This window comes from Xyrauchen texanus, chromosome 32 (assembly GCF_025860055.1).
Source record: "Xyrauchen texanus isolate HMW12.3.18 chromosome 32, RBS_HiC_50CHRs, whole genome shotgun sequence".
Lineage (NCBI taxonomy): Eukaryota > Metazoa > Chordata > Actinopteri > Cypriniformes > Catostomidae > Xyrauchen > Xyrauchen texanus.
The window spans coordinates 3,841,445-3,867,940 of NC_068307.1; the positions used below are offsets into that span (position 1 = coordinate 3,841,445).

General features: G+C 38.0%; 1 protein-coding gene across 1 annotated transcript; it reads left to right on the plus strand.

The window, feature by feature from the left end:
- The first annotated feature begins 5,105 nt into the window (after positions 1-5,105).
- pir (pirin) lies at positions 5,106-26,151 on the plus strand. The gene is made up of 9 exons (XM_052101831.1): positions 5,106-5,428; positions 5,510-5,602; positions 11,645-11,725; positions 14,018-14,224; positions 18,603-18,687; positions 22,141-22,185; positions 25,183-25,265; positions 25,349-25,415; positions 25,549-26,151. The coding sequence occupies exons 1-9, from the start codon at positions 5,339-5,341 to the stop codon at positions 25,665-25,667; spliced, it is 870 nt and encodes a 289-aa protein (XP_051957791.1). The 5' UTR covers positions 5,106-5,338; the 3' UTR covers positions 25,668-26,151.
- The last annotated feature ends 345 nt before the right edge of the window (positions 26,152-26,496 follow it).

Here is a 26,496-nt window from a genome sequence, read left to right on the forward strand (position 1 = left end):
ACTACTAACTATATTTGTAAATGTTTGTGTAATTTTGCAATAAACTTAAAATAGATTGTTTCTATACTTGTAATCGATTACTTTAAATCAATAATTTTCCATAGTTTTTAATTCGATTATATAATTTGCAACGCGATTGTAGTTCATTCTTTCATTAAAGATGTTAAGTTCACAGCCTCGTACTTCTCTCTTTTTGTCCAATTTTAAAATACGCATTTGCTTCAATTCAAAGTTGTGATTCAACTCGGAGCTTGTTGGTTTGGTTCATGGTTTAAATGGTCTGCACTTATATAGCGCCTTTTTAACCTTAACGGTATTCAAAGCACATTACACTGTGACTCATTCACCCATTCACACACACATTCATACACAAGGTGCTAGCCTGCCATTGGGCACAACTTGGGGTTCAGTGTCTTGCCCAAGGACACTTTCGCATGTGGAGTCGTGTGGGCCGGGAATCAAACCGCCAATCCTGCGATTAGTGGCCGGCCCGCTCTACCAACTGAGCCACAGCCGTCCCAAAGGTTACAACTCTTTGAAGGATTTTATGTAATCCTGATTGAAAATAGGCCTGGGAAAAACACTTCTGGAACCAAGATGGCTGAAACGGCACAGTTGCACTCTCTACGCAATTACAGTATATAGAGATTTAAAAGCTGAATACCATGTTTGTTCACTTTACTCCTGTAAGCCCATTTATATGTTAAAACAGCATTGTTTTTTCTCACACAACTGAAGCAGTTTGACGTTGTGGACAGTCTGATTGGCCACTATTCACAGGTTGAACACGGAATCAAGATGGATGGCCTGGCCTACCTAAGGCAGTTCTATAATGAAAGGAGTCTAGCGATGATAAAACAGGGCAGGATAGGAGGAGCGGTGACCGCTTCTGCCTTTCATTCAAAGTGGCCAGCTTCTGGTCAGAGGTCACTGCCAGTTTTGTACTTCTGGCTAGGGTAGACAATTGGCAATAGATCAGTCTGAAGACTGCTATGCTTATGTGAGATGCTGTGTGTAATGAATCAGACAGCTGAGCTGCGTTGTGGTCCTAGTTCAAAGGCAAGTGTCAGGGTAGGGACTCAAGGCAAGGTAATCCAATGGAAAATCACAAATGTAATCTAGAACATAGAGTGAACAGGACAAGACCAGATACACCAGCAGACAGTGATTGTAGTTATTACCAGTGATATTATCATTGCTTGAATAGCATATACACACATATACATATTTAAGTCATCTATTTACAGCAACTCCCCCCACCATTGCTGAGACCAAGCTCAAGACTGCCACGACAAATTTCTTTGGGGTCAACTGCTGTTCAAATGAAGGCAAGTATATTTGATCTTTTTGCAATGGTGCAGTGACATTGAACTGGTAAATGGGTTACATGTTTAGTGGGTTAAGAAAATGGAAAACGGAGTGACAATTTGCAATCCAATAGTCTGGTGGAAACTCACTAACAAACTGCGCCTCCACGTGCCGCTAAACTGAGAACGTTATAGCTGCAGGCACAGCTCCAAAAAAAGAGCAGGAGCTCCAAACTTCTAGAGGTAGAGGGAGTCCCAACCTTAACCCTTTCCCTAACCTTAACTGTAAGTGGAAGTGATGCCCCCTTTGGAGTAACCCCACCCTCTTTTAGAGATTCTCTGGCCTGCAGCTATACCTACTTGGTATCTCAGGGTGTTACAACGGTGTGAAATGCTTTGTCATGCTGACGATCTGGGTTCGAATCACGCCTTTTGTCCCACTTTTAATATTTCCAGTAATACTACTTATAATAATAAATTAAAGTGATTCCTCGCAGTGATTTGGTCACAGTGAAGATTGGGGATATTGAGAGAAGCATCTATCGCAAGTTATGCTCAGTTGACAGCATTTGTGGCATAATTACCACAAAAAAACATTTAGCCTCGTCCATCCTTTTCTTTAAAACAAGGTTACAGTGAGGCACTTACATTGGAAGTGAATGTGGCCAGTAGGTAAACGTTAAAATACTCACCTTTTTTAAAGTATAGCCACAAGACATAATCAATATACGTTTTAACATGATTTTAGTTTCATAATATCGCTCGCTAACCTTTTCTGTGTAAAGTAACATCCAATTTTACAAATCCGTTGTCATGACACTGTATGCTTGAAACCCACAACCGTATAAATGCTGATTTAAAAACTGTAAATCTAAAAGAATATGCACGTTTTAACAAAACAATTAATGCGAGTGCTTTTATAAAATTATAAGCTTCACATTTCTGCCCTCCGATCATTGGCCCCATTCACTTCCATTGTAAGTGATTCACTGTCACCTCCATAGTTACCTTTTTCAAAGAAAATAGTATTTTTTTGTGGAAATCAATATTATGCCACAAATGCTTTCGATTGAGCTAAAACTTGTGTTAAACCTGGATATGTAATATGTGTGTATTTCGTTAAACCAAATGAAACTAAATCTATATATATTATTAATTCAAATGTCCTTATCTCAAGGCGACTGAGGCTAAATGGTGTTATCAGTCTCAGAGTTGGAGGGTCTCCCCGTGTAGCGGTGATCAGTGGAACGGGGAAAGGTTTTGGCTGGCAACGAGCTGCAAACCTGATGTTAACCAAGACCCTTTACTCTCTGACGTCATCCCCAGTCAAGTGAGCCATCGGATTTAACTAATTCTAAACTGTCTTACAGTAGTTGCAAGCTTTTCTTGCTTAGTCCTATGACCAACCAAATAAGATAAGCAGAGCATTTCTGTCTTGATTGACATTGGTATTGAAGGGCTGGGCATGCATAACAGAATCACTGGAGTGGACAACAAAATGCCCCCTCTACCTGATGGGACAATATGAAGCACTTCAGGTGCAGTTACATTATATTGTAATCTAATGTTATGCACTGTAATTTGCAATTAAAGGATGATATTTTATAAACTATCCCTTTGAATAAATATCTCAAATATCCACAGGTTGGGCATGATGTACTTGCTGCAAACCTTGCAGGAGGTCAAGGTGCAAGTATACGCATATTCAAAAACATCATGGCTCAACACAGTGGATTGGATGAGAGTGCATCATCAAAGATTGATAGGACAAGGACGAAGAGTACATATCACGTATGCACCGCCTTATGTGGTTGTAAAATATGCATACAGACACCTGGATGGAGACGCTTTAACAATCCTGGGCAGATTAATGGAGAGTTGTAATCAGGTAATGATTACAAATTACATGAAAACAAAAATGCAATAAGTAATATAATCATATAGATGATATAATATAATCTGATTACTTTTGGATTACTTCCAACTTAATTCTATTTCATTTGATGTCATGCATTTGAGTTGGGATAAACTTGTGTCATTTTAACATACAAGTACAATAAGAAAGTATAGTATAGTATTCAAAACAGATTAAAGTGCAACAATAAATTGTTTGTTTGTTTGTTTGTTTGTTTGTTTGTTTGTTTGTTTGTTTGTTTTAGTGACTGGTTAAGTGCTCATGGAAAATATGTGTTTTTAGCCATTATTTGAAGACAGAAAGTGAGTCAGCTTCACGGATGGAGTTGGGAAGGTCATTCCACCAACGTGGTATGATGAAGCTGAAGGTCTGGGAAAGTCCGGGATAGTTCACCAAAAAATTAACATTGGAGGTTTTTCAAGCATGAACTGCCATTTAAGGTCCTGCCACAGCATCTCAGTCGGGTTCAAGTCAGGACTTTGACTAGGCCACTCCAAAACTTTAATTTAGCTCCTTTTGACCCATTTAGAGGTTGACTTACTTCTATGCTTTGGATTATTGTTTTGCTGCATAATCCAGTTGTGCTTGAGCTTCAACTCATGGACTGATGACTGGATGTTCTCCTTTAGGGTTTTCTGGTAGAGAGCAGAATTCATGTTTCCCTCAATTATGGCAAGTCGCCCTGAAGCAGCAAAGCATCCCCACACCATCACACTACCACCGCCATGCTTTAGGTATGATGTTCTTTTTGTGGAAATCTGTGTTTGATTTACACCAGATGTAACGGGACCCCTGTCTTCAGAACAGTTCCACTTTCGACTCATCAGTCCACAGAACATTCTCCCAAAAGGTTTGATGATCCTCAAGGTGCGTTTTGGCAAAATTCAGACGAGCCTTAATGTTCTTCTGGGTCAGCAGTGTTTTTTGCCTCGCCACTCTTCCATGGATGGCATTTTTGCCCGGTGACTTTCTGATAGTAGTCATGAATAGTGACATTTATTGATGTGAGAGAGGCCTGCTGTTTCTTGGATGTTGTCCTTGGATTTTTTGTGACTTCCAAGATGAGTCATCGCTGTACTCTTGGAGGTATTTTGGAAGGTCGGCCACTTTTGGGAAGGTTCACTACTGTGCCAAGTTTTCTCATTTGTAGATAATGGCTCTTACTGTGGTTCTTTGGAGTCCCAGAGCCTTTGAAATATCTTTGTAACCCTTACCAGATGTATTTCAATCACCTTTTTCCTCATCATCACCATCATCATCATCATCACCATCACCATCAGTATCATCATCACCATCATCATCATCATCACCATCACCATCAGTATCATCATCATCATCATCATCATCATCATCATCATCACCATCACCATTTCTGGAATTTCTTTCGGCCTTGCCATAGAATGTTACTGGGTGAGACCTTTTAGTCAACTTCATGCTGCTGAAAAAGTTCTATTTAGGTGTTGATTTGATTGAACAGGGCTGGCAGTAATCAGGCCTGGGTTTGTCTAGTCCAACGGAACCCCATTATAAATGCAGTTTCATAGATTTGGAGATTTAGTAACTAAGGGAGCAAATACTTTTTCACACAAGCCCAGTTGGCATTTGGAATCTTTTTTGCTTCAATAAATAACATTATAATTTCAAAACAGAATTTTGTGTTTACTAAGATTGCCTTTATTTTATGTTTGATTTTGTTAGAATTTTTGAAAAAACAAATTCAGTATGACACATACACAAAAACTGAAGAAATCAGGATTGTGGCAAATACTTTTCACAGCACTGTACATCAATTACGATTTGTCTTTTTTTTGTCACGTGTAAAGTGGCTGAAAATATTGCACAGTCATTGTGACTGGCACTGCATGCTCTATGTTGAGTGACTGTGATCGGTGCAGGAAGTCATGACAAACCCAAAACATCACCTGTGACAACACACACCTGTCACAGGTGAACTTAACTATACTGCACGAGCGAATAATAATATTGCACTGTAGAGTTGTTTTCTAAATACACGTGCATCTTGGTTTGCGTTTGACTCTCGTGCATTTGTGCAGTCTTCGTAAAGAGAACTTTAAAAACATTGTCATCATAAGGAGATATCGATAAGGTGCTTAAGATGATCAGGAAAGTAAGTAAACTCGTTTTAAGTGTAGAACAGTCTGAAGGTGTCGGAGCTCGAGTTCGCAGGAGTATTGGAGGGAGAGAGGTACATTTCCATTGCTGACATTATAATTTTCACATGTCCTTATACATGATGCGCATAACACGACATGTTGTTTTATTTCAGTTGAAGAATCTCGATCCTTTCTTGATGCTTGATGAATTCCGTGTCGGCAAACCTGCGGGCTTTCCTGATCACCCTCACCGTGGATTTGAGACGGTAAACGCTGAACTTGTTTGTTAAATACGAGCGTAGAATCTGATACGACATTTTATGCCCAGTATATTAAAAAAACTGTGGTGTCATATGCCGTGTAATTTCCGACTTAACTAGGACTAACAAAGCTTCGCCTCCAATGTTTTGAAGTGAAAGTAACGATACGGTCATTTCCGCTGTCACAAGCCGAGCCGCACGTTTTTGTCTCGCTTAAAACATTTGTACTCTAAAATATAAAATCGTACAGATGTGCATGGATTAGTAGATTATTTACAAATGGACCCTATTCTGAGCCATCGCTATAAAGCGATTAAGTGAAACGCGTTATCCTGTATTCGCAAACCACTGTGATTGGGCCGCCCGCAACAGCGCTGAGAAAAATAACAGGTGTCACATGACAATGCCGTTCTGATTGATTCTATTTGGCACTTCAGCAGCGGATGAAAACTTCCTAATAAATGATACCACTGATAAACCTCAATAGCCATTTAATTTCAAGTAAATGGTGAGGAGTCAACTCAAAACACTTCAATTATTATGTGGAGCCAGATAACACGTATGAAGGCATCTCACCTCGATGAAGGCTCCGTGGGATTTATTTCCACTAGTGGGCGCCGGTTCTTATAATTTTATCAAAACATCAGAGCACACGGATCCCAAAGTTAAAATAATTTGATTAAAATAATATTCCAGGTTCAGTACAAGTTAAGATAAATTGCCAGCTTTTGTGAAAAAAAAAACAAACAAAAAAAAAAAACAATGACTTTGGCTCAATATATTTCTTAAAAAAATAAAATGAAATAATGAAATCATGGTTTCAATGAGACACTCATTGGAAGTGAATGTGGCCAATTTTTGAAGGATTTAAAGGCAGAAAAATGAAGCTTATAATTTGTATAAAAGCACTTGAATTAATTCTTCTGTAAACCTTTTAAGCTCCTTTTATGGTTTCCTGTTTCAGTGGCATACACAAATTTCTTGGCTTGAGCCTCTAAATAAACAAAAATACAACAACAATGATTTTACATATATATATATATATATATATATATACATACATATAGTGACCAGATTTTTTTAAGTCTCAAAACGGGGGCATTATTGTAAAAAAAAAAAGAAAAAAAAAGTGTGATAAAATAGCATTTTGTTTATGTAGTACTGCACTGAAGTATTTTACATAACAGATACTCATATATATTTCACAAGAAAAAATAATAACTGAATTTACACAAGCAGTCCTGTTGAAAAGTGTACATTCCCTTGATCTTAATACGGTGTGTTGCTTTCTCAATGATCAATGACTGTGTAATAATTGTTCATGAGTCGCTGCTTTGTCATGAGTAGTGAAGCTGACCACTTTTCTTAAGAAAAATCTTCTTAATTGAGATGTTGAGATCCAGCTTTTCACGCTTCGGACAACTGAGCAACTCATACCAAACTATTACAAAAGGTGCAAACATTCCTTGATCCTCAAGAAGGCAACACAAGAACCAAAGGGATGCAAACTTTTAAAGAGGATGATTTGTGTACATTGATTAAATGTTGTGTTATGTAGCTTCTGAAGGGCAGAACTACATAAAACATTTGATCTTTTATCTCTTATATTTGTATACATTCTGAAAGGGGAGTGAACTTATAAAACAAAAGGAACATACAATCTTCTGCACTTAATTTTATATATAGTTTGTGCATTATAATGTAGAGCTTCTAAGCTTTAAAACGAGACATATTTTGTGTTGGTCAAGACTGTTGATATTTTCATATTGATAATTATTTTTCGGCAGCAGGCACGTCCGAGCTTAAAGCGTTAACACTTGCCATGAAGTGGTTTAAATCATAGTATTTATGGACCTCATGACAATGAAGTTGTAAAATTGGATGTAATTTTGCAAGGTTAGTATGCAATTTGATCACTCTAAAGTCAAGTTAACACATATTTTATTTACATCTTGTGGCTATACTTTAGAAACAGTGAGTATTTTAGCGTTTACTGATTGGCCTCATTCACTTCCATTGTAAGTGTCTCACTGACTACGTTTACATGGACCAGAAAGCGGGTTATTGTTAGAAAGCAGCGTTCATATTTACATGCACTGTATAAGATGTGTACTCTATACTCCCGTATACATACTGCTCAGTAAGCAGCTTTCTCCAGAGCAATGTAATTACCCTGCGACGCAAGGTAATTATGCAAGAACATTAGTGTAAATAGCAAACATGGTTTTCTTCAGAATTCACTATTTTATTCTCTGTTGCTTCACTGTGTTTGTCTCCTTACATTTCTATCGCAACCTGCAGCAGAATTACGCTGCAATAGTGGGTGTTTCCCTTTATGCAAAACTCCGGGATTCCCCCAACGTGCACGTGCATATACTGAATGTGAGGGACTGTTGATATTTTACATTGGTGTATATAAATGGGTATAGTTTATAGTGTATGTGCTTTTCCCACTGTACTCGCAAACATGTTTTATTGACTTGTTTTTAGGCTCCATCCTATGACGTTTGTTATTTGATCTGTTCCAGGCAAATGCGCACTCTTCAAAAACCTGTTTTGGTCAAGAAAGGCGCGTATGTGTTTACACATTAGCAGCCTTCCTTGAGAGAAACCTAGGAGTGTTAAACCGCTTTCTCTTAACCCCTTAAACGGAGTTAGGAAAACAATGTTCTCGTTTACATGCTGTTTTAGAATGAACCCAGCAAAAACACGCTTTCTTAGGCACATGTGAACGTGGTCCCTCTAACACAAAGTTATGTTTTTTAAAGAAAATGAGGGTTGAGAGAATTTATTCTGGTAATGCACATTATGCTACAAATGCTGTTGATTGAGTTTAGCTTGTATTGAACCCGGAATATTCCATTAACAAAACTTTAGAGATTATTTTTAGTGGCCAGTAAACCACTCCTGTTCCATTTCTGGCAGAGTCTAGATAGTTAAAATAGGGAGGATGCATGATCATTAAAGTTTCCTTCCAGATGAATAGTCTGCCCAGAAGTAGTGATGGAGATTTCCCAAAAGATGAGCTGACCAAATTGCATAGCCTCTGAGATTCAGAGGAAATGTTTGTTTTTGTCTTTTTGGCACCATGTCTGGTTTAAATACTCTTACTATGGAAAATGAATCTGTGATTATAGAAATTATCTGGATTTTTGTAAGGCTTGTTTTTGTGTATCAATTGCCATCTGGACATATAGTTGTCTCATCTTATTTTCTATATAAAATGATTCATAATGCATTTTGTTTCCTCATAAGTATAACTCTTTTTACTGTTAATCGGTTGTGGAAGATGGTTCAGAGATGTTCTGGTAACTGACTTAATTTAGACCGCAATCTAGAGAGGGTTACTCAACTTCGGAAATGTCAGGGGCCACAAAGCTGGATCCCTGTACCCTCGAGGGCTGCACTCTTTTTACGATATATATATATATATATATATATATATATATATATATATAAAATGATAAGTATACATTGTTATAGTAGGAATGATGGAATGTTATTTATTGTTAGTTATTTTATCTCTCATCGTAAATGGTCTGCACTTATATTGTGCTTTTTTAACCTTAGTGGTTTTCAAAACGCTTTACTCTGTGACCCATTCATATACACCAATGATGGCAGAGCTGCCATGCAAGGCGCTAGCCTGCCATTGGGAGCAACTTGGGGTTCAGTGTCTTGCCCAAGGACACTTGGGCATGTGGAGTCGTGTGGGCGCCAGGAATCGAACCGCGATTTACTCATCTTCATCACCCATTTGAGTCATATGGATTACTTTTATGCTGCATTTATGTGCTTTTTGGAGCTTCAAAGTTCTGGCCACCATTCACTTGCATTGTAAGGACCTACAGAGCTGAGATATTCTTCTTAATATCTTCATTTGTGTTCAGCAGAAGAAATAAAGTCATAGACATCTGGGATGGCATGAGGGTGAGAAATTCACTTAAAAGCATTTGCTTGAAGGCGCCTCAACGCCGTCACTGCAGGGAAAACTCTGTAAATATTGTTGTCATGACAAGCACATAAATCTGATGAGCTATTCAAGAGTGTGGACAGATCTGTGCTGTGTTGTGTAACTCTCAAGTGAGATTGTGAGTGTGTAGATTTGATTGACAGACATGTACTATGCATGAACATGCACGCAGACCAACCGACTGTAACATCCTTTTGCAGTTGAATTCCCTCTCTAATGTGATTCAGCAATGTAGAAAACTAGCAATATAGACACCACGCAATTCATACAGATTTGATAGCTTGCTGATATATATATTTCTAATTATAATATAATACAGGATGCAAAAGATCACTCGGGGGCCCATGTGTTGAGTAGCGCTGCTCTGGAGCCATTTATGCTTCTGCTACAGTATCCAGAAAGCTGTATAACACAAGCAAGCAATAATTGATAGATTAATAAAAGGTTGCCATTGAAGCATTTTTGTCACATAACAACTATGCAAATGCCCCCCTAGCCCCCGGCCATGTCAAACCCTCATAGCTTTTAGTTTATCTTGCATGATTGACTTTAAACTCTAAGGCCATCTTTGCACAGGATTTTTTATTCCCCTTTTTATTACTGGACCTCCATGTTGCCTGAGACATGCAGGTGTTTTTTCTTGCAAGCGGTCACATGACCGTCAGATCACAGCTGTGGTTTGAGATCACAGTGCTGCCTGTGGCTGCACATCAAGCGAGCCTCAGAAGGGTCAGATGTTGATCTCTTACCCCCGCCTCCTGTATCCTGTTGAAAGCAGCGCTGTCTGTGTGGGAGATGACGTGTAATCCGTTATGTATGTCGGACCACAGGCCATGCAGATTCATTTTTGCCTTTTTGAGTGGACAGCTGGTAAGAGGCTGTAGGTGGATTTGGTTAATTAGTAGCATATTTAATTTATGCACATTTTTATTGATGACACATTAGCACCATACCCTACCCTGGCTCTACAAGAAGCATGTTTCTGATTATATGTTTATGAATATTAATATTGCATTAAACATTTCAGGCTGTTCTGAAGATGTATCTAAAACATAACAATTTCATTTCTCACAGAGCTTTAGATATATCTGCTTTTGCATTTAATTTTATTCCCCATCAGGTTTGTTTTTTTTTTAAATCCCTCGAACATAAACGTTGTCTACTCTGCAAACACAGCCCTTGACATATGTTTCACCTTTCACAATTTTAGATACATTTTCCTCTAAATAAATTGAATGAGTAATGACTTTTCCATGCTTACTGTCTTTTGCATGAATATTCCCCCAAAGAATATTAATCCCCCAAGTCATTATCACAAAATAAACCCAGACTGATCAGGACCTCGATGCAAAGAGAAGGCCTTGTATCACCTTGAAGGGATTTTTTTTATTAATTTATTTTGCGATAATGATTGGCTGACTGTATGTTATCCTGCTTATCGCACAGCTTTTTATATAATAAAAAATGGACATGAAAAGAAAGAGATCGTGGAGTGATATGAGCGACATGAAACTAACGGCTATGCAGGAAATCGGTTGCCTGGGATGACGGTCATTTATACAATGTAGAGGTCATTTTACAAAAACAGCAGAATTCTAAATATAATATTTATTATATATTTATAATTATTTAATATGTAATTGCTTATTTTGGGACTTTGTAAATATTGATATATGCAATTCATTAATTTGCACATTATGTAATAATTCGATAAAAAAATATCGACTATATATATTTATTTAATAATTATTATTATTATTTTTTTTTTATAATTGTTTTCATTAATATACAGTATATTCATATATATATATATATATATATATATATATATATATATATATGATGTATATGTTCCCTGTAATAATTTAAACCATTAATTAAGCAAAATGGACATTATATCTGAAATAAAAATATTCGCAAATCGAATCAAGAGCTTGTGAACCGGAATTAAATCAAACTGAAAATCTTTATCAAGCCCTCGTAATAGCAATATTTAACATCTCTTCCCTATATTTAAAAGCGCTACCATGCTATGTTTGGTGCAGTAATTCAAATGTGTTTCGGTTCTTGCACAGGTTACGTATTTGTTGAGTGGATCGTCGGCCCATGAGGATTCCAGTGGTCACAGCGGGAAGTTGGAACCTGGTGACCTACAGGTAGAACAACAATGAGACCTGCTTAATGTCTGTCAGGATGATGAAACTTAAGTTATATACATCTATCAATGTGCATGCAAAGTCAATGCAAACGTTGTGTGAAAGCCTCCATGTGGAATGTTTGTGTAGGCTGTCAAAAATGTATTCATAACAGAGCTTTAATAACTTTATATTATAATACAATGTATTTAAATTTAATATGAAGTGCACACATGCTTACATGCGCGCACACACATACACACACACACACACACACACACACACACACACACACACCAAACGTACTAAGAGCTTGTGCACCCTTGGGCATTTCCTGTGTTTTCTCAGTAGTAAAGCTGTCTCACTTTCTAACGGGTCAGAAAGGGAATGTTTTAAGGGGATTTTAATATGTCTGTAACCCTTAATACTTTAACCTTAGCTAACACCACTGCTTCCTTACCATCAAAAACTCAGGGACTCCCCAGATAAAACCAGGAGCACGAAAGAAAAAGAACGAGGAGAAAGCTGCTGACAGGTCTGCCGTGTTTCCCTCCATAACTCATACCACCTACTGCACTATGGCTCCCTGAGAGAGGCTGCTAAACCTCAGTAGGAATGGAAATTTCCACTAAACAAGAGAGAGAGAGAGAGAGAGAGAGAGAGAGAGAGAGGTTCATTTTAATACTGACATAAAACCCAATATAGATCTCTTGAAATCTACATAAAATGACATTAAGCAGTGCCCCCGAACCAAGCACTTCAGTTTGTTTACTGGCGATTACTACGAACAGACCTAGCATTAACAGAATATTCCGGGTTCAACGCAAGTTAAGCTCAATTGACAGTATTTATGGTATAATGTTGATTACCACAAAAAGAAAGATTTCAACTTGTCCCTCCTTTTCTACAAAAAAAAAATTGGAATAAATGGGGCATTTTGTTTTGGAGGGTTTAAAGGCAGAAATGTGAAGTTTATAACATGTTATGTTGTCATTGGAACAAAGTTGTAAATTTGGATATAACTTTCCACAGAAAAGGACATTAAGTGATTTAATCTCACAAAAATCATGTAAACACCCATATTATTTATGTCTTGTGGCTATACTTTCGAAACAGCAAGTTTTTTTTAACGTTTACTGATTGACCCCATCGACTTCCATTGTAAGCGCCTCTGTGCAACCCAGATTTTAGATTTTTTTTTAAAGAAACAGAGGGACGAGTCGGAGGAAAGCACCATTCTTGTGTAGATAAGAGACATAAACATCAAAATCAATGCGTTTTCAAACAAAAACGTATAAGGTTGGACATGGCCTAATTTGTTTTCACAGAGTGCTGATATTTAAGTTGCATTCACGTACTGTCAAAATTACTGTAAGAGATGACAATTTGGAGATTTTGACGTCCTCGGACTGAGAAATAGTTAGTTTCTATGGCAATACTTATAACAACAAAACAGTTGCTTGTGTGCATTTTGTTGATGACAACAAAATATATTAATTATCACTACATTAATTCACTTATATGTTAATGCTAAATCTTTAAAAACAAAAACACAGGGCCTGGGCTGACTACCACAACTGGAGCTGTGAGTTTGAATCCAGGGCGTGCTGAGTGACTCCAGCCAGGTCTCCTAAGCAACCAAATTGGCCCGGTTGCTAGGGAGGGTAGAGTCACATGGGGTAACCTCCTCGTGATCACTATAATGTGGTTCTCGCTCTCAATGGGGTGCGTGGTAAGTTGTGCGTGGAGGCCGAAGAGGATACCGTGGGCCTCCACATGCGCTATGTCTCCGCGGTTACACACTCAACACGCCACGTGATAAGATGCGCGGATTCTTATCGAGTCTCAGACGCCGAGGCGACTGGCATATTTGTTCCTTTTACGTGAGTTTACAACTTGTAATTGAAAATTCTACGAAAAAGCATTTTACAAGTCAGAATCTTCAAATTACGGTAATTCCGACATGACGAAAACTCACCGTTATCACCAGAACATTTCGCTGTTTGTATAACTCTGCTTGTATGTGCTAATGGCGTTCCAGACATCCTGTAAGTCTGCGTGTTGCTCTCCAACATGCAACGGTTTATCATTATTTTGGAAGTGTTTCCGTTGACGGTGCAAAAATAAACCAAATGACTGGCGAACTTGTGTTTAAAATGTAAGTTACTCGATGTTAACTTAGAATAGAATTGAATAGTATAGAAAAAAAATTGAGATTTGCACATTGTGTTCAATCATGTTACATAACATCAGTGTTTATTCCCCACTTAGCAGTATAAACAGAACGTAATGGTTTGTTTTCTGTTGTGTAAGTGGATGACCGCAGGGCGTGGGGTGATTCATGCTGAGATGCCTGTGTCAGATGAACCCATTCAAGGCCTACAGCTTTGGGTGAACTTGAAGGGTACAGATAAGATGGTGGAGCCGCAGTACCAGGAGCTAAAGAGCAAAGAGATCCCCAAACCAAGCAAAGATGGAGTCACTGTGGCAGTTATCTCGGGGGAAGCGCTTGGAGTAAAGGTTAGTATTCAGTGTAAGCTACTGATCTGAGACCGGTTTTGTGGACTGTTATTTAAGAGGTCCCCACTGTCAAAGAAAACATGGAAATATCAGGGAATGCTTAGATTGGGATTTCCAGATCTGGTCAAAATAAATCTTAACAAGAACATTCCGGGTTCCTTACAAGTTAAGATCATTTGTGGCATCTAGAAAAGTTACATTAGGTGGCAATGACATATGACACGGGTGACGGGAATTTTGTCTTTGTCTTGTCTTCTGTCCCAGTGCATTTTGTTTGGGGTAAGGTTAGGGTTAGCGCCATGACAATACAGTTCAGTCCTTTGCATTTACAATGGAAGTGAATGGGGGGCCAATCAGTAAATGTTAAAATACTCATCATTTCAAAAGTATAGCCACAAGACGAAAACAATATGCTTATTAACCTGATTTAGTGTGATAAAATTGCTTGCTAACCTTATCTGTGTGAAGTTATATCCAATTTTACAACTTTATTTCATTATTTCACTTTATAGACGATGTAAACTAGTTAATCTGGTAAATGCTGAAACAACGATTTTTTTAACACATAAAATGTTTGCATCTTGTGACTATTCTTTGTGTCAAATGGAGTGTCAAAGCTTGCAACCCATAGTGATGATTTGTGAGCGAATCGTTCCTTTGAGTTGGTTCTTTTTAATATATCAATGAACTGGTTCACAAACCACTCTCAATGGTTTATTAGCAAAAAGGTCTTGAAAAGGCTCATCCAGTACTGATAACAAATGACTGGAAAGGTCATGGAAATTGAATCTGATATACTGTAGCACTAATCTAAAGTATGGCTTATTTTCCCAGCCAAGAGCCCTTCTTTTCATGTCAGGTGATATAAAACATGTTCCTCATGATTAAAACCAAACGAGAGAGAGAGAGAGAGAGGGAGAGAGAGAGGGAGGGAGGGAGAGAGGGAGAGAGGGAGGGAGGGGGGGGGGTATAGCCTGTACGCCTCTGTCTTTCACTTTTGTCTGTTTATCATCAGTGTTCTTAATTTTGGAAAACATGTGCTTCTGTCTGCCTGTTTCCTGTTTATGATTTAAAGCGGCATAATATACACTGCAAGCAGTGACTCAAAGATATAATCTTAATCACCAAAGGCATTTTCTTAAAGGAATAGTTCACCCGAAAATTATGTCATCATTTACTCAAATGAGAGAAGCTCGTTCTCGTGTGAACAACGCAAGTTTTGATGCACTCATTAGTGAGCAAAGGAGAGCCATGGTCTGTAAAATAACTTTGGGTCCATTTTACCAAAACCTATCGTATATCTTCAGAAGACTTGGGAAATAATGCACGAGTTGCATGGATTACTTTTATGACACTTTTGGATCTTTTTAAGCTTTAATATGAGTCACTTGCTGGGTTTTCAGCTAACTGTTTTTATGTTAATTAAAAATTAGCCCTTAAGAAACCTGAATGTTTCGCTTGATATGCGCATAAACTCTCAAAATTTGTGTAAAAGTTTATGCACTAGGCACAGATGGATACGATTTTTCATAGTTTTCACAAAACAATGATGTGTTTTGACCATTTGTGCACAGGAATGAAACTTGCCACACAATTCTTCGAACATGGCCCTTTCGAACATTCAATTCGAAACTGTTTAACCCACAGTTGGACATAAAGCTTGGAGTTCAGGCACTACCAGGTAAACAGGAGGGTGGGGTTTGGGTATAGCAGCCAATTCAGCCCTCATTATATGAGATAATGCACTCATTCTTTGGCATTTCTGCAACATTGTCATGTTGTTTCTGAGAGTTCCAGTTCCCTAGGATTAACCACATTATGCCAACACACTGACAAGCAGCTTCTCCCATTCTACATTCTTGCATTGGCTCGTGCATGTTTAGCATCCCTTGCATTTACATTTACATTTATTAATTTAAGTATTCACTTTTATCCAAAGCAACTTTTTAATCATACAGTGGCAATAATAAGAGAAGTGATGTAATACAAAGTTGCAAATTGCACAAGAGAAGCACGCATGTAGAGACGAAGGTGATTAAGTATATTTTTTTAAAAGAAGATAGTTATTGCATTAGTAGGATTGGGCCAAGTGCTCGCGAGAGAGGTGTGTCTTTTTAGATGTTTCTTGAAGGTGGCTAGAGAGCAGCTGCTTGAGTGCGGTTTGGCAGGTCGTTTCACCAATGGAGGAACAGTTGAAATGAAAGTCCAAGTGATTTTGAGCCTCTGTGAGATGGCACCATGATTTTTGGCAGTCTTGGATGGTGTAATTGTTGTTGAGTCTAGTTGAATGGTTAAGTTATGATGAACTGCTTGGCGAAGCAGCAACGAGAAACTCCGAATTCACTGTGTTGAGTTGGAGGTGGTGTTCTTTCATCAAATACGAAAAGTCTGTCAGGCAGGCTGAGATCCATGCAGCATCTGCAGGATCATCAGGCTGGAATGAGATGTAGATTGGCGTTATCAGCATACTGTAGCAATGATAGGAAAAGGCCTGAATACCAGATCCCAGTGATGTCATGTAAATGGAGAAGATGAGGGGTTAAAACACTGTGCCCTGAGGTACCCCGGTAGCTAGTTGGTGTGACTTAGACATTGCTGCCTTCCAAACATTTTAGGAAAGACTCAAACCAGTGGAGCACATTTCCTATGATGCCCATAGCTGTAAGTGTTGAAAGGAAGATCTGGTGGTTGACAGTCTTGAAAGCTGCCGAAAGGTCCAGTAGAATAATGACAAACGATTTGGTTAATGCTCTCGCCAGCAGTCTTAGCTGAGTGACCGCTTATGACGCCAGACTGGTTGCCATCTAGTATGTTGTTCGGGTCGATTGTGGACTGACCTGAAGTATGTTGCGTCAGCAGCCTGTGAGACCCGTGTTCGGATCCTGAGTTGAAACAAGGAAGTAATCATTACATTTTGATTCCTCAAATGGTTAGATTTAGCTTTGGTGTTTTGGTATTCCTCTTCACTGTATTGCATCCTGTTCAGCTGAAAACAACACACTTAACAACTTGGTTTTGGCACCCCTCTGTGGACAATTTATTCTGAAAATTTAGCTCACACGTGCCCATACACCCAACAACACTTATCTTTTTCTCCACTGGGGGCAGGACCGCATTAATACATGGGCTTACCTGGGCTTAAGCCCCAGGCCCGTGGCAGCAGGGGGGCCCCGAACTGCCAGGGGGTGCCCAGTCGCAGTGTTTTCCCGTTGACATTCTCGGGAGGGCGCATATGTAAATGCATTCTGCAGGAGATGCTGATGTAAACACAGAGTGTGCGCAATGGCTAAACTCGTACGTGTAGCGCATGCACATGGAGTGAAAACATTCCACTCTACCCCTCACCGCCGCTCTGACGACTGACAGGGGCCCAGCGAAACGATAAGCCCGGGGCCCAGGACCACCTTAATGCGGCCCTGACTGGGGGCATTGTTTCGAATTACGGACCGCACTGACCAATTTTACCAAAGAAAATTCTACCCACTACCGATTTCACTGTGAGATCAGTCTGGTCTCCTGGCAGAATTTAATAAACCAATGTACAATTGCTCCAATATGCAAAAACAACTCTCCCTGAAGAAAGGAGGCCATTCAGCTTCTCCATCATAACAAGGCGGGTTCCTTCAAGATAACGCGCATGACGTAGTGGATGGAAACACGCAATGATTCGAATTTTAAAAATGTGCTTTAAAATGTGAAACTCTGCTACTATTAACTGCCAGTGTATTGCATAGCGAATGGGACATCCTTTAAAATTCCTCCTTTTGTGTTCCACATAGAAAGATAGCATTATGGCTTTGAACAACATGGAAATGATTAAAGACATTTTCATTGTTGGGTGAACTATTTCTTTAACGTTTGATCTGAGCGGCCAACTGCTTTTGAAATGTTCCAGCCAACCGGAATGTCCATTTTACTATCTGATACTAGAGTCCAGCACACTAATTGCAGCTGCGAGGGCATCCTCTTTCCCCTTTCTGAGACAACAGCAAGATATTTGGAGCAGGCTTGAGTGGAAGTAGTTTTTTAAAAAGTTTTAAATGTAAAATGTGGTTGTGGAGGTTTCTCAAGGGCAGACGGGTGAATGCATTGCTTAAGTTAAATGTGGGTCAGCCAAATATTTGGTCTTACTGGAACCAGATATTTGCTGGAACTCACACACAATGTTTTTACATCTGTTCTAGACTATAATTTAAACAATATTGAACAATTTCTCTTGTTGTTTTGTCTTGTAGTAATAAAGAAAGATGGCAAACCTGTGACATGTTGAGTGGAGAACATTAACGTTTGGTTTCACAGTAGTCATCTGGTGTGAACCGTAAGATTTTTCAAGATAAAATATGATGTTTTCGGCATTGACATGCTTTTCATTTTTCAGTCAAAGATTTACACAAGAACTCCAACCATGTACCTGGACTTTAAACTGAAGAAAGGTGCAAAACACATGCAGCCTGTACCCAAAGGTAAGACATTACTAAAAGATGTTTACGTCCATATTGTTTTTTTTGTTTGTTTTTTTCCATTTGTGAGTGTTCGGGAGAGTGAGTTTGCTGTGAAATCATAAGTTACTTACAGGCAGAGTGAAATTAAATGGCTTTCTTACAATTTTGTCTTTAAATAAAAAACAAATGGCGTTCTCCTTAGTTACAACAAGCACATTTTAACAATAAATGAAACTGGGTTTCCCCGAAGTGCTTAGAAAAGTCTTTACAAAAGTACTTCACTGAAACATCATACCTCACTCTTACAAATTTTGGGGAAAAGACAGTATTGTGTAATTTTTACTCAAATGGTAAAATATGTCATACTTCATCCTTTTAGTCACTTCAAGAGTCACAAAGTGTTACAAAGGGAAGATTTCACATATGAACCAAATAAACCATTCTGCATTAGACAGTGAAATAATACAATGTGCTTTAGTGCTTGTTGTATGACTCAAACTGACCACAAAGCACCATGCAGGGACACTACAAAAACAGTTAGAGGTGTTGAGTAAGAAATGTAATTCATGGTCGTGTGTGTCACATGTAGTCTCGTCTGGAAAGAAATATGGTCATACTTTATATTAGGTGTCTTTAACTACTATGTAATAACATTAAAATACATACAATGCAATGTATTTATTGTGTAACAACATGGGTTTAGCGTTTGGTTAACAGTGTATCTGTTAATGTAATTAAATGCAGGTACTTCAATTGTAAGTATAATACAACAACACATTTGTACATAATAAGTGCATTGTATCAAATGCTTAAGTGCATATTAGTTTAAAGACACCTAATATGAAGTGGGACCAGAAATACCATCAGGTGACGTCAGGATGGGCTCATATCAGCATGGTCATATCAAGTTAAGAGAAGGTCAGATGAGAGGAATTGATTAGTTATCATTAGATGTGGAAGAAGCAGCAGAAGGACTTCATCGAATTCAAATAGCTCTTTATTTGGTCCTATTGCTGAATTAGGGATGCATAAAAAAGGGGACCTGGGTATCTCAGCAAGTACTGACGCTGACTGTCACCACTGGTGTCTTGAGTTTGAATCCAGGGTGTGCTGAGTGACTCCAGCCAGGTCTCCAAAGCAACCAAATTGGCCCAGTTGCTAGGGAGGGTAGAGTCACATGGGGTAGCCTACACGTGCTGCGAGTCTACACGTGCTGCGAGTCTACACGTGCTGCGAGTCTACGCAGTGTCATGCACAACGAGTCACGTGATAAGATGCACAAATTGACTATCTCAGAAGTGGAGGCAACTGAGACCTGTCCTCCGCCACCCAGATTGAGGTGAGTAACCGCGGCACCACGAGGACCTAGTAAGCAGTGGGAAATGGGCATTTCAAATTGGGAGAAAAGGTTTAATAATCGTGCAAGGCCATGTTGCAATTGTAATTCAATTAATCATGCAGCATTAATGGACTTCATACGGATATCTCAGAAGTCAAAGTTTATTTATCCTGTACGGTAGGTAAGTTCTGCTTTCACAACTGTCACGTCCGTTTATGGCTTTTATCAATATAATGTGAGAACAAGAAAGAATAAAAATTTGATATTACATGTTCTTAGGAGTGCCAACCCTTCTACATATTGTGGCTATTCATATTTCTGAATTGTGCATTTTCAAATTTACAGTTTTAAAAGTGTGTTACTAATTAATTATAAATAAACCATCGTTTTTTCATATCGGCATTTTCATGCTTAAAACCAATGGTTTTAATTTGGTCAATAATTGGCCGATTAATATCGGCAGCAGATAGATACATCCGTGCATCCCTATTAGAAATGTATTGATCCTGGATAGTTTTATAGCAGTGTGCATTTTAACTTGCATTTGAAATGTATACACAGTGGGGTTCAAAAGTCTGAGGCCACTTTGATAGTCTGGCATTTAAAATGTAATTCTTAATCAAAATCAACTTATTATGCTGATATCATTTGTAACAACAAAAAAATGGAAATGCATTCCCTTCTAATAGATTTGCATTCCCTTACAAAACATTAACCATAGTGTTACCACAGTAACCACAGTTGAAATATGGTATTTGTAGTAGGGCTGTCTATTTAAATCATTAATTCAGTGCGCTCAATTATAAAAAAAATGATGTGTTTAAAAAATTAACACAATCATCTTTCCGGACCGAAGTAGGGTCTCCAGTCGTCCGTTTTTTTCCCGGGACAGTCCTGTATTTAGGGACTTTTTCTAGTATCCCACCTTATTCAGATAAAATTGTGTTTTGTCCCGTATATCCTCTGTTCTACAATTTCTCTATCGCATATGCGACTTTCTCAGTCACGTGAGTATTATAATCAACGGTAGCCGAGGGTACTGCTGGTAAAACCATTAAAATCACACTGTGTTATTTGAAGTACATGGTTGGATTAAACTATCCGATCACAATCCACTATCAATAGATGGTCAGTTTGAAAGAGCTCACAGATGAAATTGCGGCTGGAAAAAATGTCAAGGAAGCGTGCAAATACATTTAATGAGGATCTTCAAAAAGAGTTTACATTTCAAAAAAGGAGTCACAGTCTCACTTAAGTGAAGGACATATTGCTTATCACTCTGTTGTGCATGGCCATAGCTTTGCAAATTCATGGCCTGAGAAAGGCCTTCCAGGCCAGGCTGGAGGAATCATTCATACCCTCTGACATTATAAAGCAGTTGGATGCCCTGGTGGAAGCCGGTGACATGCGAGCGGATGATTTCTTTGGTGCAGTGAGAAACTTTTATTCAGCATCGGTGGATTACCTCCAAAATTGGAGCCACTCTTTGAAGAACACAGAAAACCTTGAGTGGGCTCTACTGAGAGACATCCCAGAGTGGAAAGACATACAGAGCAGACTCGAACACTTCTACTCCAGAATCCCCACTCTCAGTTTGATTGAAACCACGCTCTATGATGAGTGGGCTTGTGCGAAAAACATTGGCACTCGTCGCATCACTGAGTGGAACATGAACAAGATGGGCGTGTCCGAGAGATACACAGATGTTTTTCGTGAGCTGGAGAGCAAGACCATCAACTTCAGAGTCTTGGCCAAGGTCATGGAGTTTGTTTTCCGGAGGCAGGAATCTCAGGAATCACTTGATACAGCGACCTAAAATTGTTACGTTCAGAGAGGTTTATTGTATCCAATTAATGTCAGTAATGGTTACAACTAAATTACTACTGTATAGTAACACCATGGTTCATTTATTACAAGGGAACGCAAAACTATTTTGCTAAACACAAAAAAAAATACATACATTTTGGTTGCCACTGTATACCGTATATTAATATTATGGGTAAATTCAGGGAAATAGGGACACATTTTGACCGTCATCTCATTGTCAAAAATAGCTAAATATAACTGAATTCACCATACATGCTATTATTATATAATTATTTTCCATTGTTATAATTACATTTATTCTTTTTCAGGTTGGACAGCTTTCATCTACACAATCGCAGGTTCTTTATGCACTGGTGAGTTCAAATTTTGTCCTCCATGTGGAGATTCCAGTATCACAGCAGCTTACTCTCCTTTGAGTAGGTGCTTTAAGATTATTTTCACTTTCTCTCTCTCTCTCTCTCTTGGACATCTGACAGACATTCTGACTATTCTTGTGATCGTGTGCCAATGGCAACTCTTAAGAAATTAGATTTCCAAAGCAATGTTTGATGTGTTTATTTATTGCCTCAAATGTGATGATTTCTAGGTTATAGGAGATTATACAAACATTCATTAACCATGAGTCTTCCACCTGTGACTTCAAAGCATGTCTAAACAAATCTCGAATCTTCATTGTTCACTAAAACACAGTTTGCATAAAGTAGGTGTTGAGAAACCGATTTGTTGAGAGGGTGTGATGAAATTTGGGACCATGTTAAACATGAGAAAAAAAAAAATATATATATATATATATATATATATATCCTGATTTATTCTGGCTTACGGGGCACTTTGTACTCAATCAACTTCCATCTAACTTGAGTGGCTTGCCAGATCATGTCATTTGACATCATTTACGGAATATAGCCTTGTTTGTATAGCATAATTTGCATAGGATCATGACGTTTATGTAGGGTGACCTGATTCCTGCTTGTGGATACGGGACAGCCTGTTCCCAGCAAAAATGAAATTGACATATCCTTACCTAGGCACAGATCAATGTGAAGTAGAGGGTGCATCCGCATCTGTAACTGTTGTCACCTTGTACTTTTCACTGGCAGCAATTTTTCTCAGTGTGTGTTTGTCTTTCAAGAGTTTATCGTAAAATGCAGAGCAGTCCAAAATTAAGAGGTACGAAAAGCATTCCCTTCATGACAGTTACACTGGGTCGAGGTTTATCCGGTGTCCATGCTGCGTTCATTAATGAGAACATACGCTCCACAGATGAAGGTGTCCCAGGCAGGCATAAAACAAACTCCACGATCTTGACTAAGACTCTGAAGTTGATGGTCTTGCTACGTGTTATGTGTTAATTTTCCTTAATCGAGATTAATGCATTTATCATTAATACAGAATAAACACTGGTGTAAAGGGGAGAAATGTTGTGCCCGGAGTCATTACTTTGACGTGCACACCACAGTGCCAGAGCCCTTCTACCAAGGAGACCATAAGCTAAGCATACGTGGCAGTCCCATAGACATTCAATGGGCACATCTGTCTTAACACGCTAAAGTTGACCATTACGCTCTCTCCTATGATAGAGCCATGGAGGTTGTTATCTCAGTAAATAAAATAATCTCTGACAGCGCTTCTCTGTCAGTGATAAAATGATGGAGAAAGGAGCTTTTAGCGCTATTTGATGTAAGCCCAGATGGGACTTGTGAGAGAAATCAAGTATTTTTCATCTATGTAAGGTGCATGGTGAGATCGAAGCAGTGCTCGACGCTGGTGTTGCTGGCCTGATGCGAATCATGAACGCAGCTTCATGATTGCTGTAACAAAGTGGATAGCCACAGTCCACAGGCAGATTAATACTGTGGAGGATGAGAGTTTGAGATTTAATGCTCATTGCAATGATTATGCAAATTATGTGGGGACTAGTTCTTTCAATTTGTCAAACTTTTAATGTTACTTGAATTTGTCATATTTTAGTGCATTTCTGTTTATATTGTGGAAGGCTTTGTTTAGAAAATGTTAATAAAGCATTATATTACTACTAGGGCTGCCAATCACTAAAAAATGTTATTGAATTAATTACATGATGTCCCGATTAATTAATCGCGATTAATTGCATTTATTCGAAAATACAAATATTTGCTGAGAAAGCCCCTTATATAACAATAATTCAATATATAATGATTAAATAATTATACATAGTTATCTTTAAATATGAAAAAATTATATATACAGTGTGTGTATGTATGTATGTGTGTATATATATATATATATATATATATTAGTCAGATAATTAAAATGCATTACATTCCTGTAGCGGAAGAGTTCATCATTGATAAGACAATACAAAAAAACAGCTTTAGAATACACTGTATTGTTTACTACCATATTATTGATCATAAGTCAATCATTGGTACACAGGTCACAGCAATCCATTACACAAGTGAATTTGTCAATCAGTTTGAGATTTATTATGAGGGCTTGTTCAATTTCAACAAGCGTCAGACATGCTTGTGTAGCGTCTCGGGTGCGTTGCATCATAAACATACATTTTTTAGGTCACTGTGTCAAGTTAAATATAGTTTAATACATAGAACACATCTTGTGATCCCTTAGTTCGGATTTGCGCTCCTTTGAGTGTTTTGAACGCAAGAACGTAACGAATGTTTGTTTTGTGCTGTCTGGTTGTTTTGTTCACTGTATAATCTGCGCGTTGCCACACAGCTGAAATTTCCATTACTGCCCTCTGGAGTAATCAGGTGGTACTACAAGCTTGCATTTCTCAGGAATCTTCCTTATTACAGTCCGGGGGCATTGCGATTAATTGCGTAATTTTTTTAACACGTTATTTTTAATAAAATGAATTGCACTGAATTAACGTGTTAAATCGACAGCCCTAATTGCTACATATTGTTTTGTTTTCTTCCTCAAATGGAAATACATTTTGACAAGAAAATTAGTAAATGTAGTGTCAGATTTCAGCACTGCGAATAATCGCGATTAATTACAAAAATTATGGTAAATGGTCTGCACTTATATAGCGCCTTTTTAACCTTAACGGTATTCAAAGCGATTTACACTGTGACTCATTCACCCATTTACACACACATTCATACACCAATGGCAGGAAGGTGTTATCCTGCCATTGGGAGCAACTTGGGGTTCAGTGTCTTGCCCAAGGACACTTCGGCATGTGGAGTCGTGTGGGCCGGGATTCGAATCACCAACCCTGCGATTAGTGGCCGACCAGCTCTACCAACTGAGCCACAGATGCCCAATGCGGCTAAATTTATGCGATTAATCGTGATTACAAAATTTAATTGACTGACAGCACTATTTATTTGGTTTTCCTTCAGGCCCAGATGATGATCCTCGGACAATTGAGCCACACCACACAGTGGTTTTTGAAGATGGTGAATACATTAGAGTGGAAAACAAGGTTTTTTCCCCATCTGTTCCTATATGACGCTGTTCTGCTTTAAGTGAATTGTCTTTTTATTGACTTTTTATTATTATTTTTAGGCAGTTGAGGAATCTCACTTTGTGTTAATTGCTGGTGAACCCATAAAAGAGCCTGTGGTTCAGTACGGTATGTTATGTATTTTATTAGTAATATTACCATATGACAATATGACAATTAAAAACATAACTGTTTATGGATATGTATGTCAATGCATTTCTCTGACTTTTCTAAAACTAGGGGTTTTATTTATTCATTTCAGGGCCCTTTGTCATGAACACACAGGAAGAGATTAATCAAGCCATCGGAGATTACAGATCAGCCACTAATGGATTTGAGAGAGCAAAAGTTTGGAAGTCAAAGATTGGTCAAAAATTCTAAGCTTTTCTCAAAAGTTGGTCTGTGTGGGACTACACGTATATGTGTTTTTTTTTTCTTCCCGTTTGTGTTCCTATAACTTATTATATACAATGCATTACTATATATACAGTACAGTGAATAATGTGTGGGTTAAATGTAGAAATAAAGTTGAAATATAGTTTTTAAATGATAAAAAATATAAGATGTTTAAAAAAATGAATGCAAAAGGATTTGGTCTCTTTTTGGTTGTCAAACATTAGTGGAATGTGTCGAAAAATGTGCTGAACTCCACCTGTGGTTACTCTGCTAGAACACCTGTGTGAACTTGAGGAAAACTGACTTCATACATCTACTAAAAATGTATTGGTTAAAAGTAAAGTTAGTTCAGAGAAAAGGTCTAGCAACATTTATTTGTAGATACTATTTGCTTTGATATCTTATTAAAGGAATGTCATTTAGACATTTAAGTGTCCAAAAGTGTCCTCATATATATATATATATATATATATATATATATATATATATATATATATATATATATATATATATATATATATATATATATATATATATATATTAGTTATTGACAAATACGTTTGTCATAATGCACTTTTTTTTTTTTGTCCAGATCTACTAAATTACTAAAACATACTAAATATTACAAATGCAATTACTTAAATTGCACCTCTTCTATGAAGAACATGTTTTCAATTATTGAGTTCAGTCATATTTATATAACTTTTTCTTCTGGGGATTACAGTAAAAAATCTAAGTGGTGTAACTGTCCGGACGGTAAAATGAAAAAATTAAAAAGTCTAATTAAAAGCTAAAATTCTTCAAAAAAAACAAA

Bases quoted from the DNA above. Each gene is read 5' to 3' on its own strand.
- pir (XM_052101831.1), top strand. From the start codon at position 5,339: ATGATCAGGAAAGTAAGTAAACTCGTTTTAAGTGTAGAACAGTCTGAA. The intron at 11,726-14,017 runs GTAGAACAACAA...CTGTTGTGTAAG, and splicing joins TGGAACCTGGTGACCTACAG to TGGATGACCGCAGGGCGTGG. The intron at 14,225-18,602 runs GTTAGTATTCAG...TTCATTTTTCAG, and splicing joins GGGAAGCGCTTGGAGTAAAG to TCAAAGATTTACACAAGAAC.